Source organism: Pithys albifrons, chromosome 5, assembly GCF_047495875.1.
Source record: "Pithys albifrons albifrons isolate INPA30051 chromosome 5, PitAlb_v1, whole genome shotgun sequence".
NCBI classification, from domain to species: Eukaryota; Metazoa; Chordata; class Aves; order Passeriformes; family Thamnophilidae; genus Pithys; species Pithys albifrons.
The window spans coordinates 38,831,783-38,859,101 of record NC_092462.1 but is presented as its reverse complement, the minus strand read 5'-3'; the positions used below and the strand labels follow the sequence as shown (position 1 = coordinate 38,859,101).

General features: G+C 33.9%; 1 protein-coding gene across 1 annotated transcript in view; it reads left to right on the top strand.

Moving 5' to 3' along the window:
• Positions 1–27,319, top strand: part of GPM6A (glycoprotein M6A) — a 124,602-nt gene that overhangs the window by 92,981 nt on the left and 4,302 nt on the right. Inside the window, exons 3-6 of the mRNA XM_071556264.1 lie at positions 6,122–6,278; positions 20,261–20,414; positions 22,496–22,572; positions 23,815–23,880. Coding sequence (XP_071412365.1) covers positions 6,122–6,278; positions 20,261–20,414; positions 22,496–22,572; positions 23,815–23,880 — 454 coding nt within the window. The remainder of the gene's footprint in view (positions 1–6,121; positions 6,279–20,260; positions 20,415–22,495; positions 22,573–23,814; positions 23,881–27,319) is intronic.

The window sequence follows — 27,319 nt, the reverse complement described above, 5'->3', positions numbered from 1 at the left end:
CACTGGCTATAATCGCTGTATGCCTGTTTTTTCACTTGCAATTGATCTTTCTTAATAGGTTCTTCATGGGAAATATATTTTTCTATTTTAACTGCCTTTATTTTCTTTTAGTCTTAGTTCAATTTATAAACATATAAAATGGAAAGCCTGTATTTCTATGTAATATACATATTGCTAAATTTTGCTTTACGTGCCATGTAAAATTAAGATAGCTCACCATTCCACAGGACATCTGAAAAGGAAAAAATTCTCTATCACCATCCCAATCTGAATTTTTATTAACAACTTGTAAGTCTTACACTATCAGCATGTACTTTGTCTCCAACTTTATAGTAATAAAAAGCCACACAAATTCTGTGATATGCTTTTGCCACATCTTTTTAAACTTCATTGCTATAGAAAGTTGACTGGGAATTATTTCAACAATCATCATGTAATTGCACCACATGTCATCATGTTACTGTGCAATAGTTTAGTGGGTGTTTTTGCCTTCTTCAGGCAAAGAAGGTTGCTGATTTCTTCTGTAATAAGCATTCTAAAATGTTTCTAAGAAAGTAATTTTGCAAGTGGTGAGCAGACAGAACAAGGCTAGATTATAAAAAAAACCCCCAGCTTTGAGTAGCAGGCTTGTCCATATGTCATAGTCAGAATATTGTGTTCTGGACTCAAAGATTTCATGATTATTTAAATTTGTATGCTTTATCCTTTCCTATTTCAAAAACGTTATAAGATTCATAAGGCAGAGATGTGGTTTGTGCTGCTATTGTTGCTATTCCATTAGCTTGTGGATTCTCTACTGCTTTTAGAGGTGCTCCATGAAATCTCTGCTCAACTGTCCCATTCCTAGGAAGGAAGCAAAAATCAAACCTTTAGATGATTATGATTTAGGGTTCTATTCTGCTAACCCATAGAGATTTTTTAGTACATCACAGATTAAAATAGGTGGGATCTTATGTCACATCAGCTTTGGTTCAGAGCAGAATAAGAAAATCTGGCCCTTGCAGGACATGAATATTTCACATTATATAGTATGATGATCTCTTAATTATATAATCCTCAGTCTGGCTTTAGTTTTGAGCAAATGTTTTGTATGATTACATACAAAATTTCTTCCAGAAATACAGAATCAGAAGTCTCTATTTTCTTTCTACTGTGTTTTATTTCTACTTTAATAAAAATTACTTTTCAGTCTTTGTTGGTCTTATCCTTTGTCTGCTGTTAATCCTTTCTCTTTTTATCATTTCCTGACAAACTATGAGTGTTCTGTATGCCATGTTTTTTCTTTCCACCTGAAATTTAGAAGTTTTGACTCTGTACTATCATAAAATGGACTGACATTTTCTTAATAGTTTCATTTTTCCCTTCACAGTGAGAATATTTCCATTTCTTTTACCTCATTTGCAGGTAGTACATGATTATTAGTGAATCCTTCCTTTTCCCTGCTGTTTGTATGTTTTCCTTCTGAAATTTGCCTTTGCTTGTCTTCTCTCCCTGCCAACAGTTCTGCTGTTCCATAATACCAATTATCTTTTTTTTCAATCCATATAAATGAATAATATAAGGAACTTATACCAAGAAATTGTTCCCAGCTGGTTTCCAAGACAGCCTGATCACATCTTTTAAAAACTTGCATATGACTTAGTTTCTGCATAGCCTAAATACTTTTCTCCTTGCAAACATCCCCTAATATTCTGTCTGTCTTCTAAAACACATTTGTAAAACTGTTTCTATAAGCTTGAGAGAGCTTGAGGGGGAAGCTACTATCTCAGTGTCTTAACAACCTCTTAGTATCAGTCCCTGAGGGGGCAAGAGGATCAGCATGGAGGCCAGAATTGCTGGTTTACAGAGTAACAGAAATTATTGTGCATTCTAGATGTGAATATCAGCTAATCAAACTTCCCTGTAGTTGAAAAAAATAAACAAAATAAAAAAAAAATCCAAGCCCCCCAAACTGGTGAGGCTGTCCTACCCCAATTTACATTTACATGTGTTTCTCATCTTTCTAAATTGTCTATGAGAGCTAAAAAGTTTTTAGTTAGGAATTGTACTATGGTAATCTTACTACTTTTTTAGAACTTTGATAGGTGTGGTATTTTATTTGTCTTAATGTAGTGTTTTGCTTGGGTTTTTGTTTGGTTTTTTTTGTTTGTTTTTTGTTTTTTTCTTTGGTTGGTTTTTTAACTTGGAAATATATATAATTGCCTGAATTTACTTACATTAAGAGAAAATAGGTACAGTTTACTGGCAGTAGTGCGCTGTTTGACCTCTGTAGTAACATATTGAAGAAGTTATATTATAAATTCAGAAAGAGAAATGTGAAGCAGAACTAAAAATGCTGCCAAACTAGTCCCACAGTAATATCTAGTACTCTGGCCAATGAAAACCTTTGCAATATTAAGCTTCTATCACTTGTTCAAGCTTAAGTGAACAGAGAATTTAAGTGAATAAAATGGTTTAATGCACAACATGAGAATCACATGTCACAGAGCAAACTAGTGTGGTCTTTTAATTGCTGTTAATTACAGCTAGATGTCTGCACTACGTTCCTATATTAAGCAAATTAAAAATGAAAAAAAAAATCGCTAGGAAGTACATAGATTGTTCCAAAACAATATTAAAACACTTTCACAAAAACTTGCTCCACATAGACATGAACATTCAACAAATTATCTTCTTGCTTGCAAATGTATTTTATTTTTCAATCCTTGAATTTGCCATAATACAATGAAAATACACTGTAGGGAATCTACAGTATTGATCTGACTCACAGAGAATGTTTTCACTCACCTCTGACTTGTGTCTGCTGGGTTAATTTACTCAGTACTCAGTTTCAACTTGTTCTTTGAGAGGTTAGCATTGATGGCTTCCTTCTGCCAGAAGAAATGGTTTCCTCTAGAGGTATTTTAATATTCATCTTGTTGGATACAATCCAGTTGCAGATTAATGAATTAGAGAGTCTGCTTAATATGGAATAATTAATGAGCCAGCTGTAGAGAAAGACCTAAAAATTGAAAGATCAGCTTGATTTAAAAAACAAATTGAAAACAGTTATGTTTGCATTTTTAACGTTTCTGAACATAGTGATGTGAGGAAAAGCAGATCCAAAATCCGTGGAGCTTCTGAGAGATTAAGACAGTATGAAAAAATACATTTTTGATTATTCTATATTAAACAAAAATAAGGCTTTTACTAATTTCAAGATGCTTTGCACAATTATTTCATGTTTAGATAACCATTCAGCAACCTAGGTTAACATGTGAAGATTGCATAATCAACATGAATGTTTTAAAACAGATTTATCTTCATAATATTCATTGTCTGACTTTCAATAGAAATGTTACGTAATTCTGTAACACCAAAGGGACTCCTGCATTTAGTGACTAGGTATTCAAGATTTCTTTTTGTTGAACTTAGAGTAACGTTAGCCCTCACCTAACCTGTATTTTTCCAATCTTGTCAGGAATATAAAATTTATCTTTATGATTTTGTCTCCTTTCTTTGCTCCTTACCCACCTATTCTCTTCCATTCCAGCCTAAAAGAGTGCTTGTCTTTTTATTTTGTCCTTACCCATCTTGCCCATTGGCTCACGTTCATCACCCCTTCTGCCATTCCCTTCTACCTCCCTGGTTGCTCTCATGCTCTATCTGCAGCCTTTGAAAATTTGCTGAAGCACAGATGGCAATTAATCTCCCTGATTTCATCCACAAAGAAACACATTTTATTTTAAAGAAAGGCAGTCTCCATTTCATAAGATCTATCTTTTATTATCTATTATAACTTAGAAAATAAAAGTTTATGTGAACTGTATTAGATGCTGTAGAAAAATTTGATAGCAATACTATCTTCAAAACTATATGGTGTATATATAATGTTACTGTTGAGTATGTTTTCTTTAAATACAGCAGACACTAAATGTAGTTATATTGCAATACAATTCTATCTGGTTTTTAAAGAGGTAATTGAGTCATTGTCTCAAAAATTTTATTTTTCTTTTTACTCTTTGCCTTATACAAGATCCTTTTTCCTTGGAATAAGTCTGGCTATTTCATCTCACGTAGTTTGATCAGTAGAGATTTTACTCCTCTCTGTCATGAGAGTATGAGGAAAAAATTGATTTCTATATTTGGCTAGAGTATAGCTATATATATTTTTTCCTTGTGGAAGGAAGGCTTAAGGGAAAGTTATTCCTGTAGATGCACATAAGGCTAAGGAAAAAGCAGAGATCTCTTAGTACACTTTTTGACACAAGCAGCTCAGTGGGAGACTCAGCACAGATGGTTTAAAGGGCTGTTGTTAAGGACTGAAATAGTCTCTGGGCTTCCCAAAAGTCTGAATATCTTTAGGGCAATGAGAGCTTGTGACAGCACACCTCAGATTTCTATCTGTGAGGAGCTGCTGCTTGCAGAACTCCCATACTTTAACCACTGGTGAAGATCACAACTGTTAAAGGTGTATGACAGGAATTGGAAGAGTTTTTATGAAATAGTCACAAGGTTGCTGTCTGATTTTATAAGTGTTTGTTTTCATCAATAATGACAAGCCTGTTAAAAAAGAAAAAGAAAAAATAAAGTAAAAGAGAAAAAAGGGGGAAAATGGGAAAAAAGGAAAAAAGAAAAAAAGAATAAGAAAGGGTTACACAGGCTGAATTACTATAAAATTAGGAAAAAAGGATTTTTGCAATGTGATCAGGAATTACATGTGTTAAAATAAATTTGGTCTGCATCATCTCATACTGTCTGTAGTGTTGAATGTGTTTCACCATTTTAAATAGTTCATGTGTCTATTCCACACAGAAATCAATTTACCATAGTTTTCATGAGATTTTGAAAGAAAGTAGAAAAAAGTTGAATGGGCTTTGTTATTGGAATGTTAGGGGAAAACATATCCTATCTCATTCCCAGAAGCATTTAATTTATGGTACTTCTCCCACCCACAATCAGGCCAGAAGTTTAATTACATTGTTTTGTGACTAATACAAGCTTAAGATACATTCAGTAAGGGTGTAGACAGAGTTATATGTCTGAAATATCAACTGTTAACAAGAATCTGACTTTGAATCTTTTGAAAACCTTTCAGATTCAAAGGTTTTTTTAATAGGGTTTTGAGCTTTGTTATTGTATTGTACATGTAAAGCAAGTATTGAGAGCTGTCTTTTGGATGATGACGAAAAGTATGCGCCTAATGAAATGCTACCATTAAATATTTCATAACAGTAAAAATATTAAACTTTGTCTTGAGAAATAGCCAGTGTGTGTAGTGGTTTGGTGCATTTCAAAATTCATCTGGCAGACCCTAATGGGTCTCTGACACATTTTTTGTCTTATGTTATTAATCATATTGACCTGGACAATATGGCTGGAACTTCGTGACATCTTAAATCAGCATGTTGCCATTTTCTAAAGAGTTGCACAGCTCCTGCCGTGTCATGTTGATAAACTGGAAATTTACTGTGTCTAGTTTTTAGATAAGTTCAAGCAGGAAGATTTGAAACTGCTGTTCCAAGTCAGTGGTCACTAGCAATGTTTCCAAGTTTAGAGAAAATATGTAGAGCAGAGAGATGCTGTCACAAATCTTTTCAAAAACTCTAGAGACAGTCTCCTTTAACTAGCATTGCGTTTCTAGACAATGCTAGACAGGACAACTGCACAACCCAGATAATGTTGTTTGTAATGAATTGAACCTTCCAGGGCTCTGCATGTTACATTGCAAGTCATCTTTTCATTTATTTAGCTCTAGGTCTATGAAGTGATGTTCTAAAGACTGACTATAGAAGAATTCCAGATGATCTAATGTTATTACTTTTGTAATCATATGATTCTGGTTTGAAGTTAGGGATCTCTCTTGATGAGTTTATTATTCTGTGTTAGACACTTTGTCCATTGGAGATTAATTTTTACATTTAATTAAATTGGATGACCCAGTGTTTCTAATATCAACGTTATTTTGTTTCAAAGGTCCCTCCCTATTCTCAGCTTCAGTTATCATTATGAGAAATCAGCACTTGAGCTTACTCCAGTGTAGAAATTTTGAGGCTTAATAGGTCTAATTATCTCACCCTGAAAGTTCAGAGTAAGCTTTAAATATTTATGCAGATAAGTAATTTTTGCTGTTCCTATACAGGATTGACATCTTCAAGTATGTGATATACGGTGTAGCAGCTGCATTCTTTGTATATGGCATTTTGCTGATGGTGGAGGGATTCTTTACAACTGGTGCCATCAAGGATCTCTATGGGGATTTCAAAATCACCACTTGCGGCAGATGTGTCAGCGCCTGGGTAAGTGGTTAAGAAAGCTTTTGTACTTATGAAAATTTCAATATCTTTTGTATATTTTTTAGTGTCTTGTGGCATTAATTTTTTTTGTGTTTCTTTAATATTTTGTTAAACTTAAGTTTAGAGATTAAAAATTATAGCAAAGGAGAACAGAGAACTACAAAGGTTCTCTGTACTGGTTAAACTTTAAGTTAGGAGCAATTAATTCCACCAGTTGAGTGGAAAAAACTTATTACCTCAGCAACATAAACTGTTCTGGACAGAGCTAAAACTGTCTCCAGCTCTATTGGACAGGAATTATTTTTCTTACTAATATTTTCAGTTATTTTAGGAATCTTTCCTGTTCCTTTTTGGAACAAGCAGAGGCCTCTCATCAGGTTTACTTGGTTTCAAAATGGCAAACAGCCCATTTTTGCTCCTATGTTAATCTCTGATTGGGAGAGACCATTCACTTATGACCCTGGAAAACCTAGATTAGAAACTGATTTGTACTGGGACTTAAATGGAAGTTTGTCACACTAAAATTACTGACTTTTTGAGATGGGATTATTTTAACACTTCTGTTCAATAGCAGGTAAATAACTAACTTTTTTGGTATTTGACTGTTCTGTATCTAAGGCAAGTGGTCTGTGCATTTGGTAGATGGAGTTGGTTACTTCTGCAAACACCATCAGTATCAACAAATCATATTTGTGATGACAAGTAAATGATTAAATACAGTGAATTAGATCTGAGTGTTAAGGTACATTTCACTTTATGCTTTATTAGCAATAAATTATATATAAATTAGTAGTCAGGGTTGGATTTCCCATTGTATCCCACTAAAACTGCCAATATTTATTGAACTGGAATACAGTTTAAGCACAAATATAAGCAACAGATACTTCCAGTCATATAAAACCTAGTATTTTGGATACCCTGACATTTAAGGTTAAACTGAAGACAGATGATTTGCATGTTTTGTATTGGGGAATACAGCATGTATGCCATTGTTACACAGATGTAACATGCTCCACAGTAATCCTTTGTTTTCATCTTTTTTTCTGTTGTTGTCAAGTGCCATCATATGATTTTGGTACTTTGACTAATACTGTTTTGAAACCTTTAGATAAATACATAAAAGCCCCTGAAAACGTTTTAAATAAAGAGCAGTCATTGCTTATAACAACACTGCTTTCATCTCCTGGAAAGAAATCTCTAATCCATATTCACTGCGAAACTACTAGGGTAATTCAAATTTTGTACAGAGCAGCAAAATTTTCAGATCATTGTTTTTCTTCACAGCTCCCATGAATGGCTGTCCTCAGTACTGCAGCAGGGCAGTGCTGCATCCTCTCACAGTTTTGATGCCCTTGAAGTATTAACTGTAACTCTGTAGTATGTGTGTAGAAGAAATGAGGTTAAACAGCTATCCTGTGGTTATTAATAATACTGTTATTATGAGAGATTTGTTAAATTAATTCTTCAACATTTCAATTTCCCCATCAGTAATTTGCATTGTTTGTGTTTTACTTTAAGAAACCTTGGGTTGATACTTATTGTGCTGCTAAGGTTAAGGCTCTATGCTGTTTATGATTTCAATTAAAACAATCCACCAATCATTGTGAGTTAAATACATTGTTGTCGTTATTTTTGAGGGTAGTTGAAGTTTTTTTTTTCTTTTTCCTGGATGGAAAAAAAGCAATAGAGACTAACCTGCTCTTTGATTGCTTGTCTTATTTTGATGATATGCCAGAAAGATAGCTATACAGACGTCTGCAGCTATGTTGGATTCTTATTCTGGTTTTAGTGTCTGCTTTAGAGATCTAAGACTAAGATAGTATATGCAGGATTTTTGTAATTTAAAACTTTATACTCTTTTTGACTATGCTGATTTTCATTATCTCATAATTAAAATTCTCAAGGGGCAAATAACAGTTTACATTTTTAAAAAACCCACCACATTTGCAGTTAGAAAGTATATCAATCCAGCAGTAATATGTTTTGAATTTATTCAGTTCCTTAAAACATGCAATGATATGAAGAAATAAGACCAAAGAAAACCAAAAAGAAGATGGGAGAGGTAAATAAAACTTAATCAGTATTGTAGGTCAAAGCCAGATTGGTCAATTGCTATGAAAATTTTCTGTAATAAATTTTAGTGTGTACAGTTGCCAAAATGAGAGAAAGCTATTGAAAGGAGCTAAGCCACCAAATACTAAACAGCTGATTTCTTTTAGCAATACATTAAAATTAACAGAAATGTACACACACTGTTGTTTTGAAGAATTAAAATTATAAAAATGTCTCCACATCAAAAACACTTTGTAAAAAAATCCAGTTGTGACTATGACTTCACATCTAATTTGTTTATGTCTTTCTAAATAGCAGTTTAGCTTGTTAAAGTCTGAAAATTAAATCATTGATACCATTGACTTTACCATTGGTAGCAGTTGCTCCTCATTAATATTTTGCATGAGCAATTTTGTTATGTCTGTGACTAAACCTATTGTGGAGATGGAGGCAAAAATCAATAACAATATTTGAAGGAGGAAAAGTTTGTTTTAACTTTGTATGGACCAGCTGTATTTATATATATGGAAATACAAACAGTAACATCTTTTTCTCTTTCTATAGATATATTCTTTGAGAAGCAGGTTTTTAAGAACACTGATAGCCAACATCTGTAGGAACTTTTCATATGCTCTTCCTGACCTCTCTCCTTAGCTGCAAATAACTCACTTTCTAGCTCTGCATGGGCAAAAGGAATTTTTTTTCCTGAAGTAATGGAAAAAGAAATAGCTCAACCTAACCTTTTGAGTGACTGTATAGTTGATTAGTCAGCTGATCTGAGAATTCAGAGGCTTAGTATCCAAGTCATGCCAGTGCTGCCATGTAGTATTACCTCTCATGTCCGGAAGGGCCTGTGAAAGTGACAGTGAAGAGTCTCACTGGCAACATTTGCAGAATTAATTTAGTATGAAAAGTAAAACAAAAGGGATAAAATAATGCCAGTCACATTCAAGGAAGGATGTCTTTGGTTTTAGTCTTCATTTTTCAATGCCAGAACATGCTTTTATAGTATTAAATGAAAAGTTATAAATAACTGTACTGCAGCATGATTAGTGAAGAATGGGAGACAGGCCTGAAGTCAACTGTAACACTGTTCACGTGTTTGTGATTTAATAACCTTACTATTCATATTCATCTAACTTGTCCATATAAGACCTCATTTACACCTTGTTTTAGAATATCTGCTTAAAGACTCCATTAAAAAAAAAAAGAAGAAAGTAACACAATGAGGCTTTTTCCTCATTTTATGCTATGAAATGGGAAAGGAGGATTGTTTTGCCTTTTTTTTTATCATAGAAGTGTGTATAAAGACTTCATCCTGACAGTTGTATTTCTATTTCTTTGTATCTTAGTTTTTAAAATAATGTGTTACCATTCTAGAGAAAGATGTTTTATATTCTAAATTGCAATGACTTATAGTTTTTCTGTATCTTTAGTGTTTAGGAACTTTTTATTTTAATGACTGACAAAGACTTTTCTGCCTTTTAAAATAATTTTGGCTACTGAAATACCTATGTGCTATTTGATCCATGCTTTATGAGTGCTTAAACTAAAACACGAACTTCCCAAAATATTTCCAGATTTTATTTCACAAGAAAAAACATGGAATTAAAAACATGGAAGCTGCACAAATGCTTTGAAAAGCCATCTGTGAACTTGTCACTTCATCTTGTCCCTACCAGACCAGTTATTCTGCAGGCAGCAAAACTGCCTCATATTGACATTTGATTCTTTGTGTAACAGGAGGAAGAGAGTTCAGTGCAGGCTCAGCTGGCTTTCACATCCAGAACAGATGCATTAGTTCTGAATGCTAGAAATGAAACTCTCATTTCTGAAAATTAAATACCACATCTGAATATTCTGGTGAGAAAATTGCTGAGCTGACAGACAGAGACCTTGCTTCTGATTGAATACTGTTCTATCTGAGGAATGCAGAATGCTTCATATCACCATGATTCTTCATTCACGAGAAATAAAGAAGCTTCTCTCCAAGACAGCAAATGTACATATGGGTCAAGAATCCTTTAATCCAATCAAATAAGGAAAGTGTCTAAAAACCACTTGTCCCCAAATACCTTAAGTAGTCTGTGATGTAAGCAGTTGCAGACAGTGACATGGGAAATTTGGAAGGTGAGATTTGTGTGGTGCTCTGACCTTTCATACAGCATGGCTGAAAACCACAAACATAAATTATTGCATGAAATTACCTACCCAGAAGCTAATGGTGAAGTCAACTTCAGTGGGAATATATTGCGACACAGATGTATCCCACCTAACTAGGAATGTCACTAAGATGTCAAGAGCCTATGCTCCCTCAGTAGTTAAAGGAGAGAGAGGGTTAGACAGACATTCTCAGATGAGCTGCATTTTTTTCTGCAGGTGACTGTCCTCTTTTCTGCAAAGAGAATAACCCTCAAGTCTTTTAAGTTATGTCTTTTGTATTAAGTACTTCAATCAACTATGTACATTTAGTTGCATGTATCCAGCTTGATCCTTTTAGTCGGAGGTTAGGTGAATAACATTTGCTATCTAAACAGTAGATTAAAGACAATGTATTAACAATTTTATAGATTTCTGGAATTTTTCTGATCCCCACATACTAGACCAGTGTTGTAATTTCTTTAGAGTTCCTTGCAATCTTCTGCACTTGTTCTTCAAATAGGAAGAACAAGCCTTAGCAATATTTCAGAACTCAGCTGAGAAGCTAAGAGAGTCATCTTTATGTCAACTACCTTGATAATATATATATAGTTTCTTAAAAATAAAAATGAATGCAAATTATTTTTTCTCTATTTGTTATACTTTGAGAAATCTTCTGAAGTGAGCTCAGAAATTATTCTTTAATGTATTCATAGGTCCTGATTCTACTTTTGGTCTGCCTTATTTCTGTAATCTGTCCAGGCTTTTTTTGCTTTCTTTTTGTATACTTCCAGATTTTCTCACTCAAGGATATTGCACTTCTATAATCATACTTTCATCTGATCATTCCTTGTCTCACATAACTTGCCCTCTGTTGCATATGCAGCCCTATTGTGGACTGCAGTGTTCATTATTTCCTTTAATAGAGGAGCGTGCCAGACATTGTAATATGCCTTGCCAGTAGCTTCTCTTGGTCTTGCTGCTTGCTGACAGAAATGTTAATGTTGGTGATAAACTGGGCAAAATGTTTTTGCTTCAGTTTGTGCTGCATGTCTTGCACATCAAGGACAGAATCTTTTCTTGTCATGTAAGCTGATTTAATAAGTAGCTTTTGTTAATGAAACTGTTTTCTGAAAATGTGCTGTCATACATTTCCAATGTATGTTTGACTGTTACATTTTCTCCATGGGCTTTACTTTTCTATTATCATAGAATCATAGAATCGGTTGGGTTGGAAAAGACCTTCGAGATCATCAAGTCCAACCCTTGGTCCAACTCTAGTCCATTTACTAGATCATGGCACCCAGTGCCACGGCCAATCTGTGTTTAAAAATCTCTAAGGATGGTGAATCCACCACCTCTCTGGGCAGCCCATTCCAATGCCTGACTACTCTCTCTGTAAAGAATTTTTTTCTGATATCCAACTTAAATTTCCCCTGGCAGAGCTTAAGCCCATGCCCCCTTGTCCTATTGCTGAGTGCCTGGGAGAAGAGAACAACCCTCACCTGGCTAGAACTTCCCTTCAGGTAGTTATAGACAGCAATGAGGTCACCTCTGAGCCTCCTCTTCTCCAGGCTAAACAACCCCAGCTCCCTCAGCCTCTCCCCATAGGGTTTGTGCTCCAGTCCCTTCACCAGCCTTGTTGCTCTTCTCTGGACTCGCTCCAGCATCTCAATATCCTTTCTGAACTGAGGGGCCCAGAACTGAACACAGTACTCAAGGTGTGGCTTCACCAATGCAGAGTACAGGGGAAGGATCACTTCCCTGGTCCTGCTGGCCACACTATAGATTGTCATAACTTGCTCAAGAGGATAGCTTTATTTCCCGTGTTCAGATAATCCTTTTCAGTTTTAACTTGAATGCTTCACCAGGTGATCACAGCTTCCTTATGTCTTTTGTTACAATTCGACATCTTACTCTTTTTTTTGTTATTTATACCTTTGAATGTCAGTGACATTATCCCAAATTCATTATTTTTTTTATGGTGCAAGATGCAATCGTTATCCATTCCCAATGGTTTCCAGCTTGCTTGTTTCTCCGTTCCTCCAGTATTCTTTCTGCTTTCTAGTTTAAGCTTCACCGTCTTGTTTCCAAGTGCAAACTACGCAGACTTCCTGAACAAAAATTGCAGTCTTGGCAGAGTGAAAAATATAAACAATTTGTATAATGCAGTCTTTCCCCAGCTGAGTGTAACGTCTTCTTCTGTGTATAGAAAACTTGTCCCACAGAAAACCACTGCAGTATGAATCAGAATTTTATAAATAGTTTATCAACTATTTGGAAGCAAAATACCTGGAAAATTTACAGCTATGACCAGCCTATATTGATAGGCAGTAGGTCATGGTGAATCTGATTGTTTTTCATATTTTATGTCTTTGAATTGAATAGTAATGGGACATGAATATAGTCTGAAGAGCTCATGAAGGAGTATTTAAATGGAGATATCTGCTCCATATTTTAAAAAAAGCAATTTTAAAACTAGATTATCTCTCTGTAATCACATTTAGATACAAAACAAATAGCTATATTCCCAGACAGTGTTAAAAAAACACCACCAAAAAGAAAACCAAAAGGAGGAGAATAACTTTGAGAATGTGGAAATATAAGCATATGCATTTTGAGAAAAAGTAATTCCTCACTGGAAGACTGTAAAACTAGATAGGAAATTCTGCTGGGCTTAAGTAGCAGTAATGATCCAAAGATAAATCTTTTAGGGCTTCAGAAGCCTGTTGGACTACAAAAATTATAATCTTGCCTGAAGGACATATGAAATAGCTAACATTAACAATTTTAAGCAACTCAATACTACAAACCCATCAACATTCTAAAGAAAATCCAGAAATAAAAGAAATATTAGAATACTTGGTTCATAAGGAAGTACCAAATAGACAAATTATATGAGCTTCAGGGAAAAGCTAGTCTTGCCTTAAGCTATCTTCTTCAAAATAATATTTCATGGATTTGTTTACAAAGCAAAATTTCAAAAAATGAATCAATTTGTTAGAATCTTCTCTTTTTATTTCTGAGGCGACAGTGAAGAGCTCCTCTCCCACTGCTATCAATAAACCAACAGTTTTATGTGCATCTAAATAGTTAAAAAGAAATAGACATAATGCATGGAATATTTCAAACTTGAATTACAGATTTTAAGGAAATTTTAGAAAAATATATGTCCAGATGAAAAACAGAAAGTATCAGTGTAGATTGCACCTAATTTTGTAAAAATCAGTTTTTCTTCCACCTAAACTATTTATAGAATAAAAATGTTTAAAAATCCCCAAACAAGACTGTTTCATAAGATGAAATTTCAGTTTCCTGTCATTTAATAATATTAGATTATTAGATCTGATACTAGATTTTAGCAACTGAAGGAATGTCACATTTGGTAGTACTTAGTATATGGATGAATTGCAACTTGGCAAACCCAAAAACCTGTCCCTCTGTGAAAAGAAATTGGGACCAATATTGGCTTTTCCTTTTTAAAAATTTTTCTGTTGAAGCTGTTGACTTGAATGCAAGCCAAGAACAATCAACCACATGGCAGTAATAGCGTACCATGAAATCTATCCATGTTTCAACAAGACTCTTGGAGGTGTGCCTGGGAGTATAATATGTTAGAGAGAGAGAGAGATATATGAACGTTTTGTAGAGACAGTAATAAATGTCCAACAAGTGATTGTTATAAGAATGCTATTATAGACCAAGAAAAAAAGACTTTTTGTGTATTTTCTGTAATTTACAGTGCATTTAGTGGTAATATCAGAACAACAGTCTCTTCCAGCAGCATTGCATGTGAATGCAATAAATTGAAATATTTTTTGCTTTTTCTTCTGTTGATGAATGAGGCATGAATTTGGAGATACGAGTTAGCACAGAGATGAGAATGTTAGAGGCCATTTTCTTGTAAGTTACTCACCACTCCTTCTTAAACATATTTAGACTTTATACTGTGTGTGTAAGAAGAGGGTCTGTGCATAGTAAGAGAGATTGGTTAGGGTGACAAAGGATGATCTGTAGCATTGATATATCAATGAGTTTAAAGACATCTGTATTATTCTTATATTCTGATTTAGATTTAAATAAATAGTATGGTTCTAGACAACATTTTAAATTAATCAGCAGAGGTTGTTTTAGCTTCTGCTTTGTTAAAATATTTTCCAGAGAAATTTAGAAAGTTTTTCTACTTGATCTCTTTCATATTTGCATATGGGGAATTACACATTTAAGACAATGTTGAAAAAAAGAAAAGCATTGGGAAAAGGTTGGAGTATTTATGTAGAGATTATTTGTTGAAAATGCAAAAGATTCCAAAAATCTGCTGAATGAATTAACCTCTCAAAAGTGAGAAAAACTAAAGCCCTGCAGTGCAATAATAACAATGGTAAACAGCGACAAAATATCTAATCTTTATACTAGTCTATCATAAAAATTTATTGATGAAAGGACTGTAGATGTAGGATACTAGTCAGAACCCTGCATTATAAAAATCAAATGCAAATAGGCAATAGGTTTGAGATAGGAACACATGTAGTACTTTTAAATATGACTTCTCTTAAACTGAAGAAAGAACTGTGCACTCTATCAGTACAACTTCATCAAGACAAGTTTCAGCATTTAACAAAATATGTGGCAACTGCAATGAATAATTTAAAAAGAACATCCAGAATGCACACTGGATAAAGAAACAGCAGCATTAACTCAGAGGAACTTCTTCTAGGAAAAATGAACAAGACTGAGGCAGAAGGCCTGAAAGCCAAGGTTACTGATGAATTTGAAGCTGGGCAAAGTGGTAAAGTTAAAAAGTTTTTATCCATACTAAAATCAAATATATGGGCAATTGAAAGTGAATGGGATGTTTGAGGGACTGGGCAATTCAGGAAGAAATTGAAAAGATCTTTCTGTTCATGCTTTTAGTGGCCATCAAGTGGTACACAGGGCCTTGCTCTGACATGCAGTTGGGAAAATGCATCCGGAACAACTACACAGTGCACTGCAGAGGTCAGCTGCTTCCCAGTATTCCATAAGAGAAAGCCAGGCTAGCCCTGGGCTCACCTTAGGTGATGTCCAGCATTGAGCACAATAGGCTTTGAGCAGGATGGAAGTACATGATCTCTGGAGATGCAGTTTGATAATAACTGTAGATGAAATATAAACACAGCAATATGTACGTGTTTTTACAACTCTCTGGGTAGAGAGCTCATATCAGGGGATTCATATAAAATAAATATATGATTAGATTGAAAGAAAGTGTAAAGGTAAGTACTGAGTAGTTTAGAACAAAGAAAAAATTACAAGACAACATGGAATTTCTGGAATTAAATTTTATTTGGCTACTTCTTAATTTGTTGCTATGTCTCTGTATCATTTTCCTTGTTGCAAGCAGTAGTGTCCTCATGAAGTTCAATTTTTTCCATTTCAATACATGTGTCTATGTAATAAAAGTACCTTTTACATATGATTTCACTGGTTCTGTCCCTTGGGTCACTGAAACCATCATACAATGTTACTTCAGGGGTATTAAAATATTTATAACAAAACTAAAACAAGAACAGTGTTTGAAATTTAATGAATGTACTTTTTATGGGACAAGTGCCTATAAATTAGAAAAAAGGAAGTAAAAAATAAAGCAGTAACTGAAACTTTGATCTCATTAAAATAGATAGAATTTGGGTAATATTTTCTGTGAAAATAGGATTTCAATAAGCTATGACTACCATGAGAGCTGTTGTGCTGCATTACATACTATATCAAAATACTCCCTGAAATATCTGTTTTTGTAAAAAGAAATCTTTCCAGAAGGTTCATGATTTGCCTACATTGATAATTCATAACTCAGGAGAGCCATTGCTGGTGCTGAAAGGTTTACATAATCTGACAAGAGGGTTTTACCAGACCTGGTGTTGGTACAAGAAAATAACCACTACAAAGATTAAAGATTTGTTTTGTTCAAATAATTACTCACTTTAGCTGTTCTTTATCAATGTGAACTGAGTGTCAATCAGTGATGGTAGATGAATTTCACTTCCAGTTTGGTTTGGGTTTATATGTTTGGTTTCTTAGAGTGAAAATTGAACTGATCAGAGAAAGTAATTTTCACTATAAACACAATAGATAGCATATTAAAGAACAAACTGTGATACCTCTTTAAGATGCTGTACTGTTATTTCAGAAGTCTTCAGCTTGTCACATAGCAGAATACTACTTCAAAGGAGAAAGATCCCTTTGAATCTCAGGAGATTGAGTTCTGAATTTAATTCCTGGAGTGAACAGGCTCCGTAAGCATTCCTTGTAAGTTCTCTAGAGTAAAGAGGGGAGATTGTAGTAGCAGAGAAAATTATCTAAAGAAACTAATAACTTCTTGTTCTTTTTTTTTTTTTTTTTTTTACTGCTCTTACAGCAAAATGGTATTACTGCCCAGATCACATTTCTGTGGTTTGCTTCAATGATATCAGTGGTAGCAGCTTCCAGGCATAACTCATGTCTGCCAAATGGTTTAACTTCAGGTTTTGTATTTTACTCTGATTTAAAACAAAGGAAGTTTCTGTATTTTTTTCTGTCTTCTTGATATTATTCCATGAAATCCAGCATATAATTGTGCACTGGTTTTTCAGCTGGAAGTGACTGAAAGAGGAAAACTGAAGTTCTTAGTTTTCTAATATATGTTTTTAAAATGAAAGCATCATTCAAGCCACTTTTTTCTAAGGTAACCAATCAGATTCATGTTTTTTAAAAAGAATCCCTTCCATAAACAAGCAAGGAATTCTCTCTGAGAAGGCAGCTTTTATGACTCACAGCAACTATCATCTGTCAGATTTCTCCTGCCATTATTTTATGCCCAAGGCAGTTTTTTTTACTGGCTAATAAGCTCTGGTTTTTCCCCCATATTTCGCTATACCAATGTTTTGTATTATCTCAGTAGAGATTTTGAGCAAGCTTCCTAAGTAAGCAAAGCTACATGGAGTTTTATACTTACTAAAGATCAGAAAGTAAAAGATAATTAAATAGGTATTGCAGCTCTCATAATAATCCTGATCTTTTTCCTCCATTTGGTGATAATCACATAATAGGAAGATTCTCAAATCTTTGTGGAGCCCAGTCATAAAAAGAGTCATTACACTTTAGTAATGTAACTAATATAAAAGATTTAGGACTCCATTAAATTATTATGGATGTGATATACTGAGAGATATACTGAGTGTGTATATTTATTAAATATTACCTTTTTCATAAATTCTAGAAGGAGACTCAAAAGTAAGGCTTCAGACTTACTTGTTTTTGACAAACTCATAGGATGTAAGCTAGGAGGCTGATTTTACTTTTAAAATACTTCTAGGATATGGTCAAATGAGAATTCAAAGTCTGTACTGAGATAGTCTTCTTTCTTATTTCATGCTTTGCTTTAGAAAAAAATGAGTGCAACTCCTTAGCGTGGTAATAAATTAGATCAGATGTAGCAGTTTAGTTGAAAATTCATAGCCCTGAAGCAAATCTACATTTCTAAGTAATTTTCCAAGTACTTATTTGTAAATGAGTGTCTGAGGCTGAATCAGATGTTGTTTCATTATCTTTAACACGGTAATGTGGAGAGGAAAAAGAAAACAGTAAAAAACCCCATAACAAAAATAACAACAAACACAACAACAACGGGGGGGAGACCATGTACAGAACAGTATTTATTTGTGTTGACTATTTTTTCTGCAATAGATGGAATAGAATTTCCATTATATCAAACAATTTAAACATGAAAAATCTACTGTAACATTTAAGGGTTATTTAACTATTTATTATAGACTTCGTTATCGCTTTCTCTATTTTATTAGTTGGTTTTCTAGTAACTGTGTTTTTGGGAAAAGTTTGAAAGGAAGACAGCCATTATCTGCATGAATATATTTTCAAAAATCTTCAAACATAAATTAGACATATCAATTTTCCTTTTTAACTAGTTTGATGCTGAGTGGAAAGTTAAAATCGTTTGTAACTTCTAAAATGTCAGGTAAAGCATGAGTACTGAAGTGTAGAATACTAACTAAAGAAAAGGATAGAAAGCTGATACCAAAAGTATTAAACAGAATACTTCCATTCTTTGTTCCAATTTATTTTTTTACTTTCTTGCATCCTTTGGATGACTATTTGTAGTGCTATAAATTCTCCAGCTTTTTAAACTGCCTCTGAAAGTCTCATTCACCTAGGGACAATGAGGAAAAATTAATTTGAAGTTAATTTTGAACTGAATTAATTAAACTACATTAAATTCCTATGTAAATATACTTCTTTGGCACTAAAATTATTTTTATTTAATAGTATTTGGAATTGAGTGAAAGTAAATCAAATTAAGGTTTCTTTAATATTGCTTAGCACATCCATCCCATAAGTTCAAAGCAATAATACTACCTCATCTATATTCAAACCTTTTGCTCTTTTGGATTGCTTTTCCTGAGCAGGTCCACATGAATAAGCCATCCTGTGCCAACAATTTTTACTATGATTTAAAACTCTTTATAGTCTTACCTTATTTGATTTCTGTAACTAAGATCTGTATTTCTATTAGACTTTTTCCTTTACTGCTTGATGTGAGTGATCTTATATTAAAACACCCCCCACACACACACACACACAAAACCCAACAAACAAAAAAAACCAACAAGAAAATATCTTCCATTTTCCCTTCATTTATTAAAACTCTTTAAAGTTTAATTTTGAGTGGATTGTGGAACAGCTTATTCAGCTTTCATAAACAGGTCTTGTTTCTTATTCTGAATGTTTTTCTGAAGTAAGCAGCTAGAAAAATGTCAATGTGATGAAATTTTATTGTTTCCATAATGTGTTTAGATTCATTAGAATTTCTGAAACCACCAAATCTTGGGGCTATTTGGATTCAACATGTAGAGACTGACGTATCTTCCATTTAATCATGCAGCCGCACCATATTGTTTCCATAGCATAAAATGAAAAAATATCTCTTTTTGGTGACTATCTCTGACAGTGGTCTCAGATTAGCAGAAGAACAGCAAGGTAGCAAGCTTAGGAATTTACAGGAGATCAGGGTGCCAACATAACTACTGGCCCTGAAGGCAAGTGAGTTCAATGCCTTCTGCAAGCAGATTTCTTTGCTCCTGAGGCTTATGGTTAAAGAAAAAAAACATGTACCCTTTGGAGAAAGTATGATACAAAGCATATAATCTAATGAATTTCTAATTAAGAAATGTAAGCATCCTATTTTTTAATTAATTGTGAATTCACTTGTATGTAGACCCTAAATATGTTTACATGCAATAAATAACAGAATGGCAAATATCTTGTCTAATTGGTTTATTGCAAAATGGATTTACCAGTGAGATTTTGTAACAGTCATAGATAAAGGTTCATTTTTACCAAGACCCAGATATTAAAAGTAAATGAAGCCTACAGTATTTCATTTTAATTTGTTTCATCATGATTGATAGAGGAAGAAACAACCATGTGGATTCCTGTCTAAACTATGGAGTAGTGGTGATGCTACACAAAGCACGCAACTCTCTGTACTTTAGGCATGGTGCTTTGCATCAGTCATAGAGAGGAACATGCTTTTGGAAGCATGACTGTTTGCTCTTCAGAGACATCATGTTATTGCTCTGGCACTCATTTTGGCCAGATCATTAATAGATTATCAGACGAATCCAGTATATCAAATAAGGACAGAATCTGACAAAATCAGTCATAAATGCATTTGTAACCTCTTTCTGGTTCCCTTTTTGCAACGGAGTATCAATTAAGTTCTGACATCACTGGTTTTGTTCTTCCCATTTTTACTGCAGTTTATTATGCTGACATACATCTTCATGTTGGCCTGGCTTGGTGTTACAGCCTTCACTTCTCTGCCTGTTTACATGTACTTCAACCTGTGGACCATCTGCCGAAATGCCACCATAGTGGATGGAGCTAATCTCTGCTTGGATCTTCGCCAGTATGGTATGTGAATGAAGACCACTGAATACAGTGCAAGAGTTCACAAAGTTGTTGTGTCTCTATCTATCCCTTTGCCCACTAGTCAAGGCAGTGTATAAGAGATGAACTGCATTTCCAGACCTGATAAAATTTATTCAACCTTGTCCATCTTCCCAGAGTACTGAAAATCTGGCTTGGGTCTTCTATTTAGTCTCTACATTTGAAATTGATGACACTCACCTAAAATGCTTAGTCATTTAGCTGGAGAACAACTCTTTAATTTTGTGGTTAAATACTGACTTGGAGATGTGAGATCCTAGGGTATCATCTGTCTACGCAGAGATGAATTTGGACAGGACAAGATTCATTGATTTCAAAAATTTGATGAGGAGCGACAACATAAATTGTAACATCCTAGGAGACTGAGGGAGAAAGAGAGACTGAGTGGAGCTAAAACCTGAGTGGTGGAGCTTAGAATAGTGTGGGGATATATATACACTTGTGTTTTGAGGGAATGGGAAATTTGGATAAAAAGGAATTTGGAATCTTAAAAAGTCTGAGAATTCACGTGTGGGCAATGGTAATTCAGTTCCTCTCTGACACAAGACTTATTTGATTCAAAATGTTCTGAACTTGATGGTTTCTCAGTTCACAGAGTTTTGGGTAATCTTATCGTGAGACAGTTCCTTGACTCTCTTTTGTAGCTTTGGTCTAATATAAAATCATATTATATTTTTAATTGTTATTTTAAGATATAAAAGATGCTGTACTGCTTGGAAATGAAACAGCTTCGTTCACAGTAAACATTTTAATTAACATGAAATAAAATATTTGACATTATTGGTTTCATGGGGGGGGGGGGGGGACAGAAATTGAGGTTTTTATTTATTGTGGTTTTTTTCCTAAACTGTTAGATAGGTGAGTTGAGAAAGCAAATAACTGTACAGGTCCCATCAAGAGGATTAATTCTTTGTTCTATGACTTTTTGGTTGTTTAATATTCATGCTTGGGTTTTTTCATTAGTTTTATTTAAAATGTGCAATAACAATAACATACAAAGTGTATATTCTGTGAATATAGCTGTTTTCTGTAGATTAGTGCAAAAGCCACTGATTACTTATAGGAAAGAACAGTACCGTTTTTCATAAGTGAGTTATTGCAGTTTTCTTCAAGCTACTCTTTGATTTGTAATCTGGACATTAGCTAAAGGAAGCAAGGCAGCAGATTCTAGTTATTCTTGCTGGTAGAGAAACTAATATTACAATAAAGTATATATTAGGCTAATGCTATTTTATAACTTTTGAAAGAAGCTTTTTACCAGATCAACATGTCTGAAAACAATATACAGCACATTTCTCCATGAGTGTAGAGAATGTTTGTGAATATGGTACGTATATATATTGCAAATAATTTTCTTGTGTTTTGATTGTTGTGCTGATAGAAATGAGGAATTAAGATATTTTCAAAAATCCCTGAAAACTATTACCTGCATGGTTTTTTACCAGGACTTTTACTAAGCAGATGATGCATTAGCTATGTGGTGGCTGAAATTATCATAGAATCATAGAATCCTAGAATAGTTTGTGTTGAAAGAGACCTTAAAGATCATCCAGTTCCAATCACCAGCCATGAGCAGGCTGATCTTCCACTAGATCAGGTTGCTCAGAACTCCACCCAGCCTGGCCTTCAACACTTCCAGGGATAGGACATCCACCACTTCTTAGGGAAATGTGGTCAAATGCCTTTCTTCCTTACATCTAATCTAATCTTACCCTCTTTCAGTTTAAGCCCTTACCCCTTGTTCTATTGCCACATGCCTTTGCCTAAAGTCCCTCTCCATCTCTCTTGTCAGCCCTTTTTATTACTGGACAATTGCCATAAGGTCTCCCCAAAGCCTTCTCTTCTCCAGGCTGTACAACCCAAACTGTCTCAGCCTGTTTTCACAGGACAGTTGCTCCAGACCCCTGATTGTCAACAAAAATCAGATTTTGAATTTTAAAACAAGTTCTGCAAAGCAGCCTAGAATTTGTTTTAGTTTTCCTCACATGAAGTAAGTTGATATGTACTAGGAATACCAAATAATGTGAATATTTATTCTTCTTCAGGTATTGTAACTATTGGAGAGGAAAAGAAGGTTTGCACCTCATCAGAAAGTTTCATCAAGATGTGTGACTCTAATGAGGTGAATAAATGTGACAATAATTTTTGGTAATTCCATAATATATGTTATAGTAGGAAGTCATTGATAGGTGTTTTTTTACTGTTAATTTTCTAATTAATAGCTATGATGATGAGTGAAATCACAGTGAAAAATACAGTCTTTTACCGAGTACCAAATTTAGTCAAAGCAATTTCTCCAGTCATTTGTTTTCTAAATACATTTATGGTTTGTTTCTTTGGAGTTTTTAGATAATTCTATTATGTATTTTGTTACTAAGATGTTTATGAAAGCTACCCAACCTCCTGCACAATGACTATTGAATCACTGACTGAAGATCTTATGATTAGAGTTGAGGCAGGAGAGTAAACATTTCAAATGGATTTGGCCAAACCAAGTGTGTTAGGAGGGTAACAGTACACTTTCCTCTGTAGATTTTCCCTTAGGCAAATGCTACCTGTTTCAGTGCAGCTGAAGTTTCTGATTTTGTTTTTAAACAAAGGATGAAGGCAAGACAAAACAAAATTATATCTACGTAAAACAAAGAGAGGATAAAATGTTGATCCCTATGAAGTCAGAGGATGCTTTGCTAAATGTTTCACTGTGCCTTACTATGTCTGAACCAATCTTAGAGTAGAGGTACACAATCTACCCTTATACCAAAGCCATCTAATTAAATAGCAACTCTTCGAGTGTGGTTGACTTTCTGTGGCTGCTGCATAAACTAGGTCACTGAAATTAAAAACAAATGTAATAATTTGGTTTGGGGTTAAGGGAGGAAGGTGTTTAATTTGGATTATGCAAGTAACCTGGCTTATATTATAAGACTATGAACAAATTCGATTGGCAAATGTGGGAGGAAAATAGATCAATATATGGAGCTTGAAAGCTATAGTTAATGAAGGGAAAAGGTTTTGTTTTTTTCTTAGACTGTCTTTGCCACTAGAGAGGCCACCACAAACTTAAATCTGATAAGGTAGTATTGTAACAAAAATGTAAGTGATGGAGTGTTTATTCTTAACTAATTACTTTTCTTAATGTTTTATTTTTTAAATGTTATGCTTTTAAATAGAGTTATGCTTTTTCACAAATATGGGTATTATAACAAAACAAGCACAAGTAAAATGACACACAGTGATGCCAATTTCTTGGAAAAATTATTCCTAAGTAATTACTTTTGTAGAAGAGTGGCACCAGGAAGGTAATTACTTTCAGAATATTATTCTGTACAACCATGAACATTGCTTTCTTTGTCTCACTTTACAGCTAAATATGACATTCCACTTGTTCATTGTGGCACTTGCTGGAGCTGGAGCAGCAGTCATTGCTATGGTAAGCTACCCAACACCTTACTCCTCATCTTAATTGCTAATACATTCTGATTCTGACTGAGAGGATCAGCTGTTCCACTTCCATACTATTATTCACTGTTATTAGTAAAATGTAATTCTATATTTTAATACCCTCTTGTCTTTTATATTTTTAATATATTGATGAGTTCCCTTTAAAGTAGAATATTATGATTAGTTTTTTTTAAATAAAAAACCACCTGTGAGTACATGCTAAGAATTTTATTATTCTTTTGCTGAATTCAGAAAAGTGCTTGAATTCACGTGTTTGTCTCATGACCATAGTATTATACTTTTATGATCTATGCCTTCCTGGATATTCATCTGCTGCTATTTTAGGAACAGAATCTTTCTGTCAGTTCTGTGAACATGTGTGAATGACTTTTTTTTTTCTTTTTTTCTGTCAAGGCTTATTTTTGTGCTTCTTTATAATGAAGATTATTTTAAATTTGATGACATTTTGTCAATGAGAATGTTCCACTTAAAAAGCAGTATAAAAGCTACTACCCTGCTCTTCTGTCTTTTGTCTGCTGTCTCTGCTTAAACATAAAGATATTTTTAGATTCGCAATTCTGTACCAGTGTAGGTTTGCATTATGCACACTGGAATGGAAAATGAATAATAACTGTTCCTTGGTGCTGTTGCATCCTTAAGAAAAGTGTTAGTGGTGGTGATTGCTATTATACTACTTATACCAGTAATTTTCTATTCAATCCAAGGGACATGATTTTTTTGTGATCCTTAGAACTACATTTATAAAAAGGGACAATCAGAGAATATTCAATGAAGCTAGTTTTCCTGTTGCATTAATGGGTTTTTTTGTTCTTTTCCATTTTTTCAGTATTACATGACACCCTGCCACTATAGCAAAGATAGCCAAATTACATAATTTTTTTTCAAGAGCACAAATTATATGTATAATAGTAGAATACAATTCATACTAATAATTTAATTGATTTTCCAAACTGAGATTTGTCTCATTCCAGCTTTCAAAATGGTGACCATGTAGCGATTATTTTAATATAACATTAGTCCTAGGAAAGTATATGCAAGAGATCATTAGTTTTCCATTGTATTATTGTTTTGAAGTATATTAAGTAGTAATTTTCAAATGCTATTTTGTTTAGATAAAAATTCTGCGTTTCAAAGAAGAGTTTTGAATCAGAATAGCTACCAAAAGGTATTCAGTGAACACTAACACATCCTCACTGAAATGAAGTAGGTACATTGAGCCACAGAGTTTAAATACACAGTATTTCAATGACAAAAAAAAACCAAAACAAAACCCCCAAAAAAAACCAAAAAACAAACAAACAAGAACCTTTCAAAGCTCACCATATAAAAGGTGCTATAGATGTGTTGCACCAAACACAAATCCCCTAGGAATTCACTTTGATGGTGCATACTTATTCATATATTTTTGAAGTGTTACCCATACCCAAGTGCAATTTGTGCTGGATTCTGTGACTGCACAGAGCAGGAAAATAACACTGTTTCAACAGCAATATAAATTAATGTTCTAAGTGCTACTGCATTGTGTAGTGCCCCACTGCTGGTGAACGTAAGTTCTATTAAAAGTTTGCATTATAGATATTGCAATTTTTTAATAGTCTTGTTTGCTTTTAACCCACCACTGTAATCTGTTAGGTACCTGATGAAGACTAGCACATTCCAATCTTTGACAGAGGTAATTTCTAAAGCCATCATTCTAGACCACATTTATAGGTTGAGCAGTGTGCTTCACACTTGACACAGTAGCCCAAACACAAGGGACAGGGCATGAGGAAAAATTAAGAACATAGTGATTGGACATGTAGATATTAACAGATTCTTCTTTTAGACAAGCTTACTTTCCCAAGGAAAAAAATAAGTTAAGGGAGGAAAAATTAATTTGGAGGCCTAAATATCTCATCTAGGAAGAAGAAAACATCTATTTTTCCCATAGATCCTACAGCCAAATTATTAAATAGACATAACGTATCAGCAAGGGGCTAGGGTGAGAAATAAAATACTCAAAAGCGGTTTAAGTCAGTGAGGAATGAATGCTCTTCACTATATATGCTGTTGCAAGAGCAATCACAAATAGGAATTTATGTTGTTTGTGTATATCCAAAACAGTAGCAGATCTCCATGTTTGTGAAATTCAGCAAGGCTTAACAGAAAAAATGAGATTAAAATACCAATTCTTTATAAATAAGAATGCTTATGAATTTAATACCCTCTTAAGACCTTTCTTGCAAACAGTTACTTTTAACTAGAATAGTGTATATGACTAAAGTGGTAAGTGTATTGTATTTCTGGCAAGTCATTAATAATAGTGAATCATCAGTGAGAGTGCTGAATAACTGAAAATGTGCTCTGATATTACTTGTTAAGTCATGAGATCAATATACTCCACTATATACTCTTTTCTGGCTTCATAGACATTTGTAAGTGCCAGGTTATTTAATATCTGAAGATTTCTTTAACTCTTTATTGTCAATATGATTTTATGAAATTTACCAAAAAGTCAACTTGTTCATAAATGTTAAGGCCATCTGTCCTCAGGATACTTTTCATGAAACTGTAATTTAAAAATATATTAACAAACAAACAAACAAAAAAAGGTAAAGTTTTAATTGCAAAACCACCCCAAAAAACTGTTAATACTTGCAAAAGCATTTAGTCACAAGTCACAGTTTCCCCATATCTACTGTTTTAACATCTCTCTTGGGCTCAGAGTTGTATATGAATGTTGCTCTTTAGTCTGCAAAGGAGAATGATGGTTTGGGGTTCAAAAGAAGTGTCCTATGTGTTAGGACTGATGTATAGATAACCTCATATTTTTTTACAGTATATGTCAGAGAAAGCTTTGTTTTGTAGTAAACAAAAAAGTCTAATAGTTTGTTTTGAAAGTTTGTCTTTCTTAATCAACCCAAGATGGAAAAAAAAAATGTTGTAAATTCCTTTTTTTTGTCTTGATCATGGAAAAAAATAGCCAGGATTTTAAATCATATTTAGTTTGTACTATGTATGATTCTGAACAGTATTGTTCTTTCTTATGTCTGAATGGATAATAAAGGGATGCAGAAAAAAATCATTGCACTAGTACATATTAGTTTCACTGTTGTCAGTGTTGTGTCCAATGGAAACAGAAGAGAGAAGCTTTTTCAGTGTAAAATCTAGCATTCCAAAGAGTTTGCTGTAAAGTCATATGCACCCCCCCCCATACCATGATGTTTTCCAAAAAAACCACTACAGAAAATCTTAATTATGAGATGCACCATTTCCCTTTTCAAAAGTTACCATGAGAACAGTACTCTTTTTCCTGAACTTCTACAAAAAATATGTCCTGTAGGATGAAGATGCAGTCAATTCTCCTGAAACAGGAACAAGGGAAATGTAAATTAAGGTGGTCTACTCTCTCCCCAGTATGATTGTGC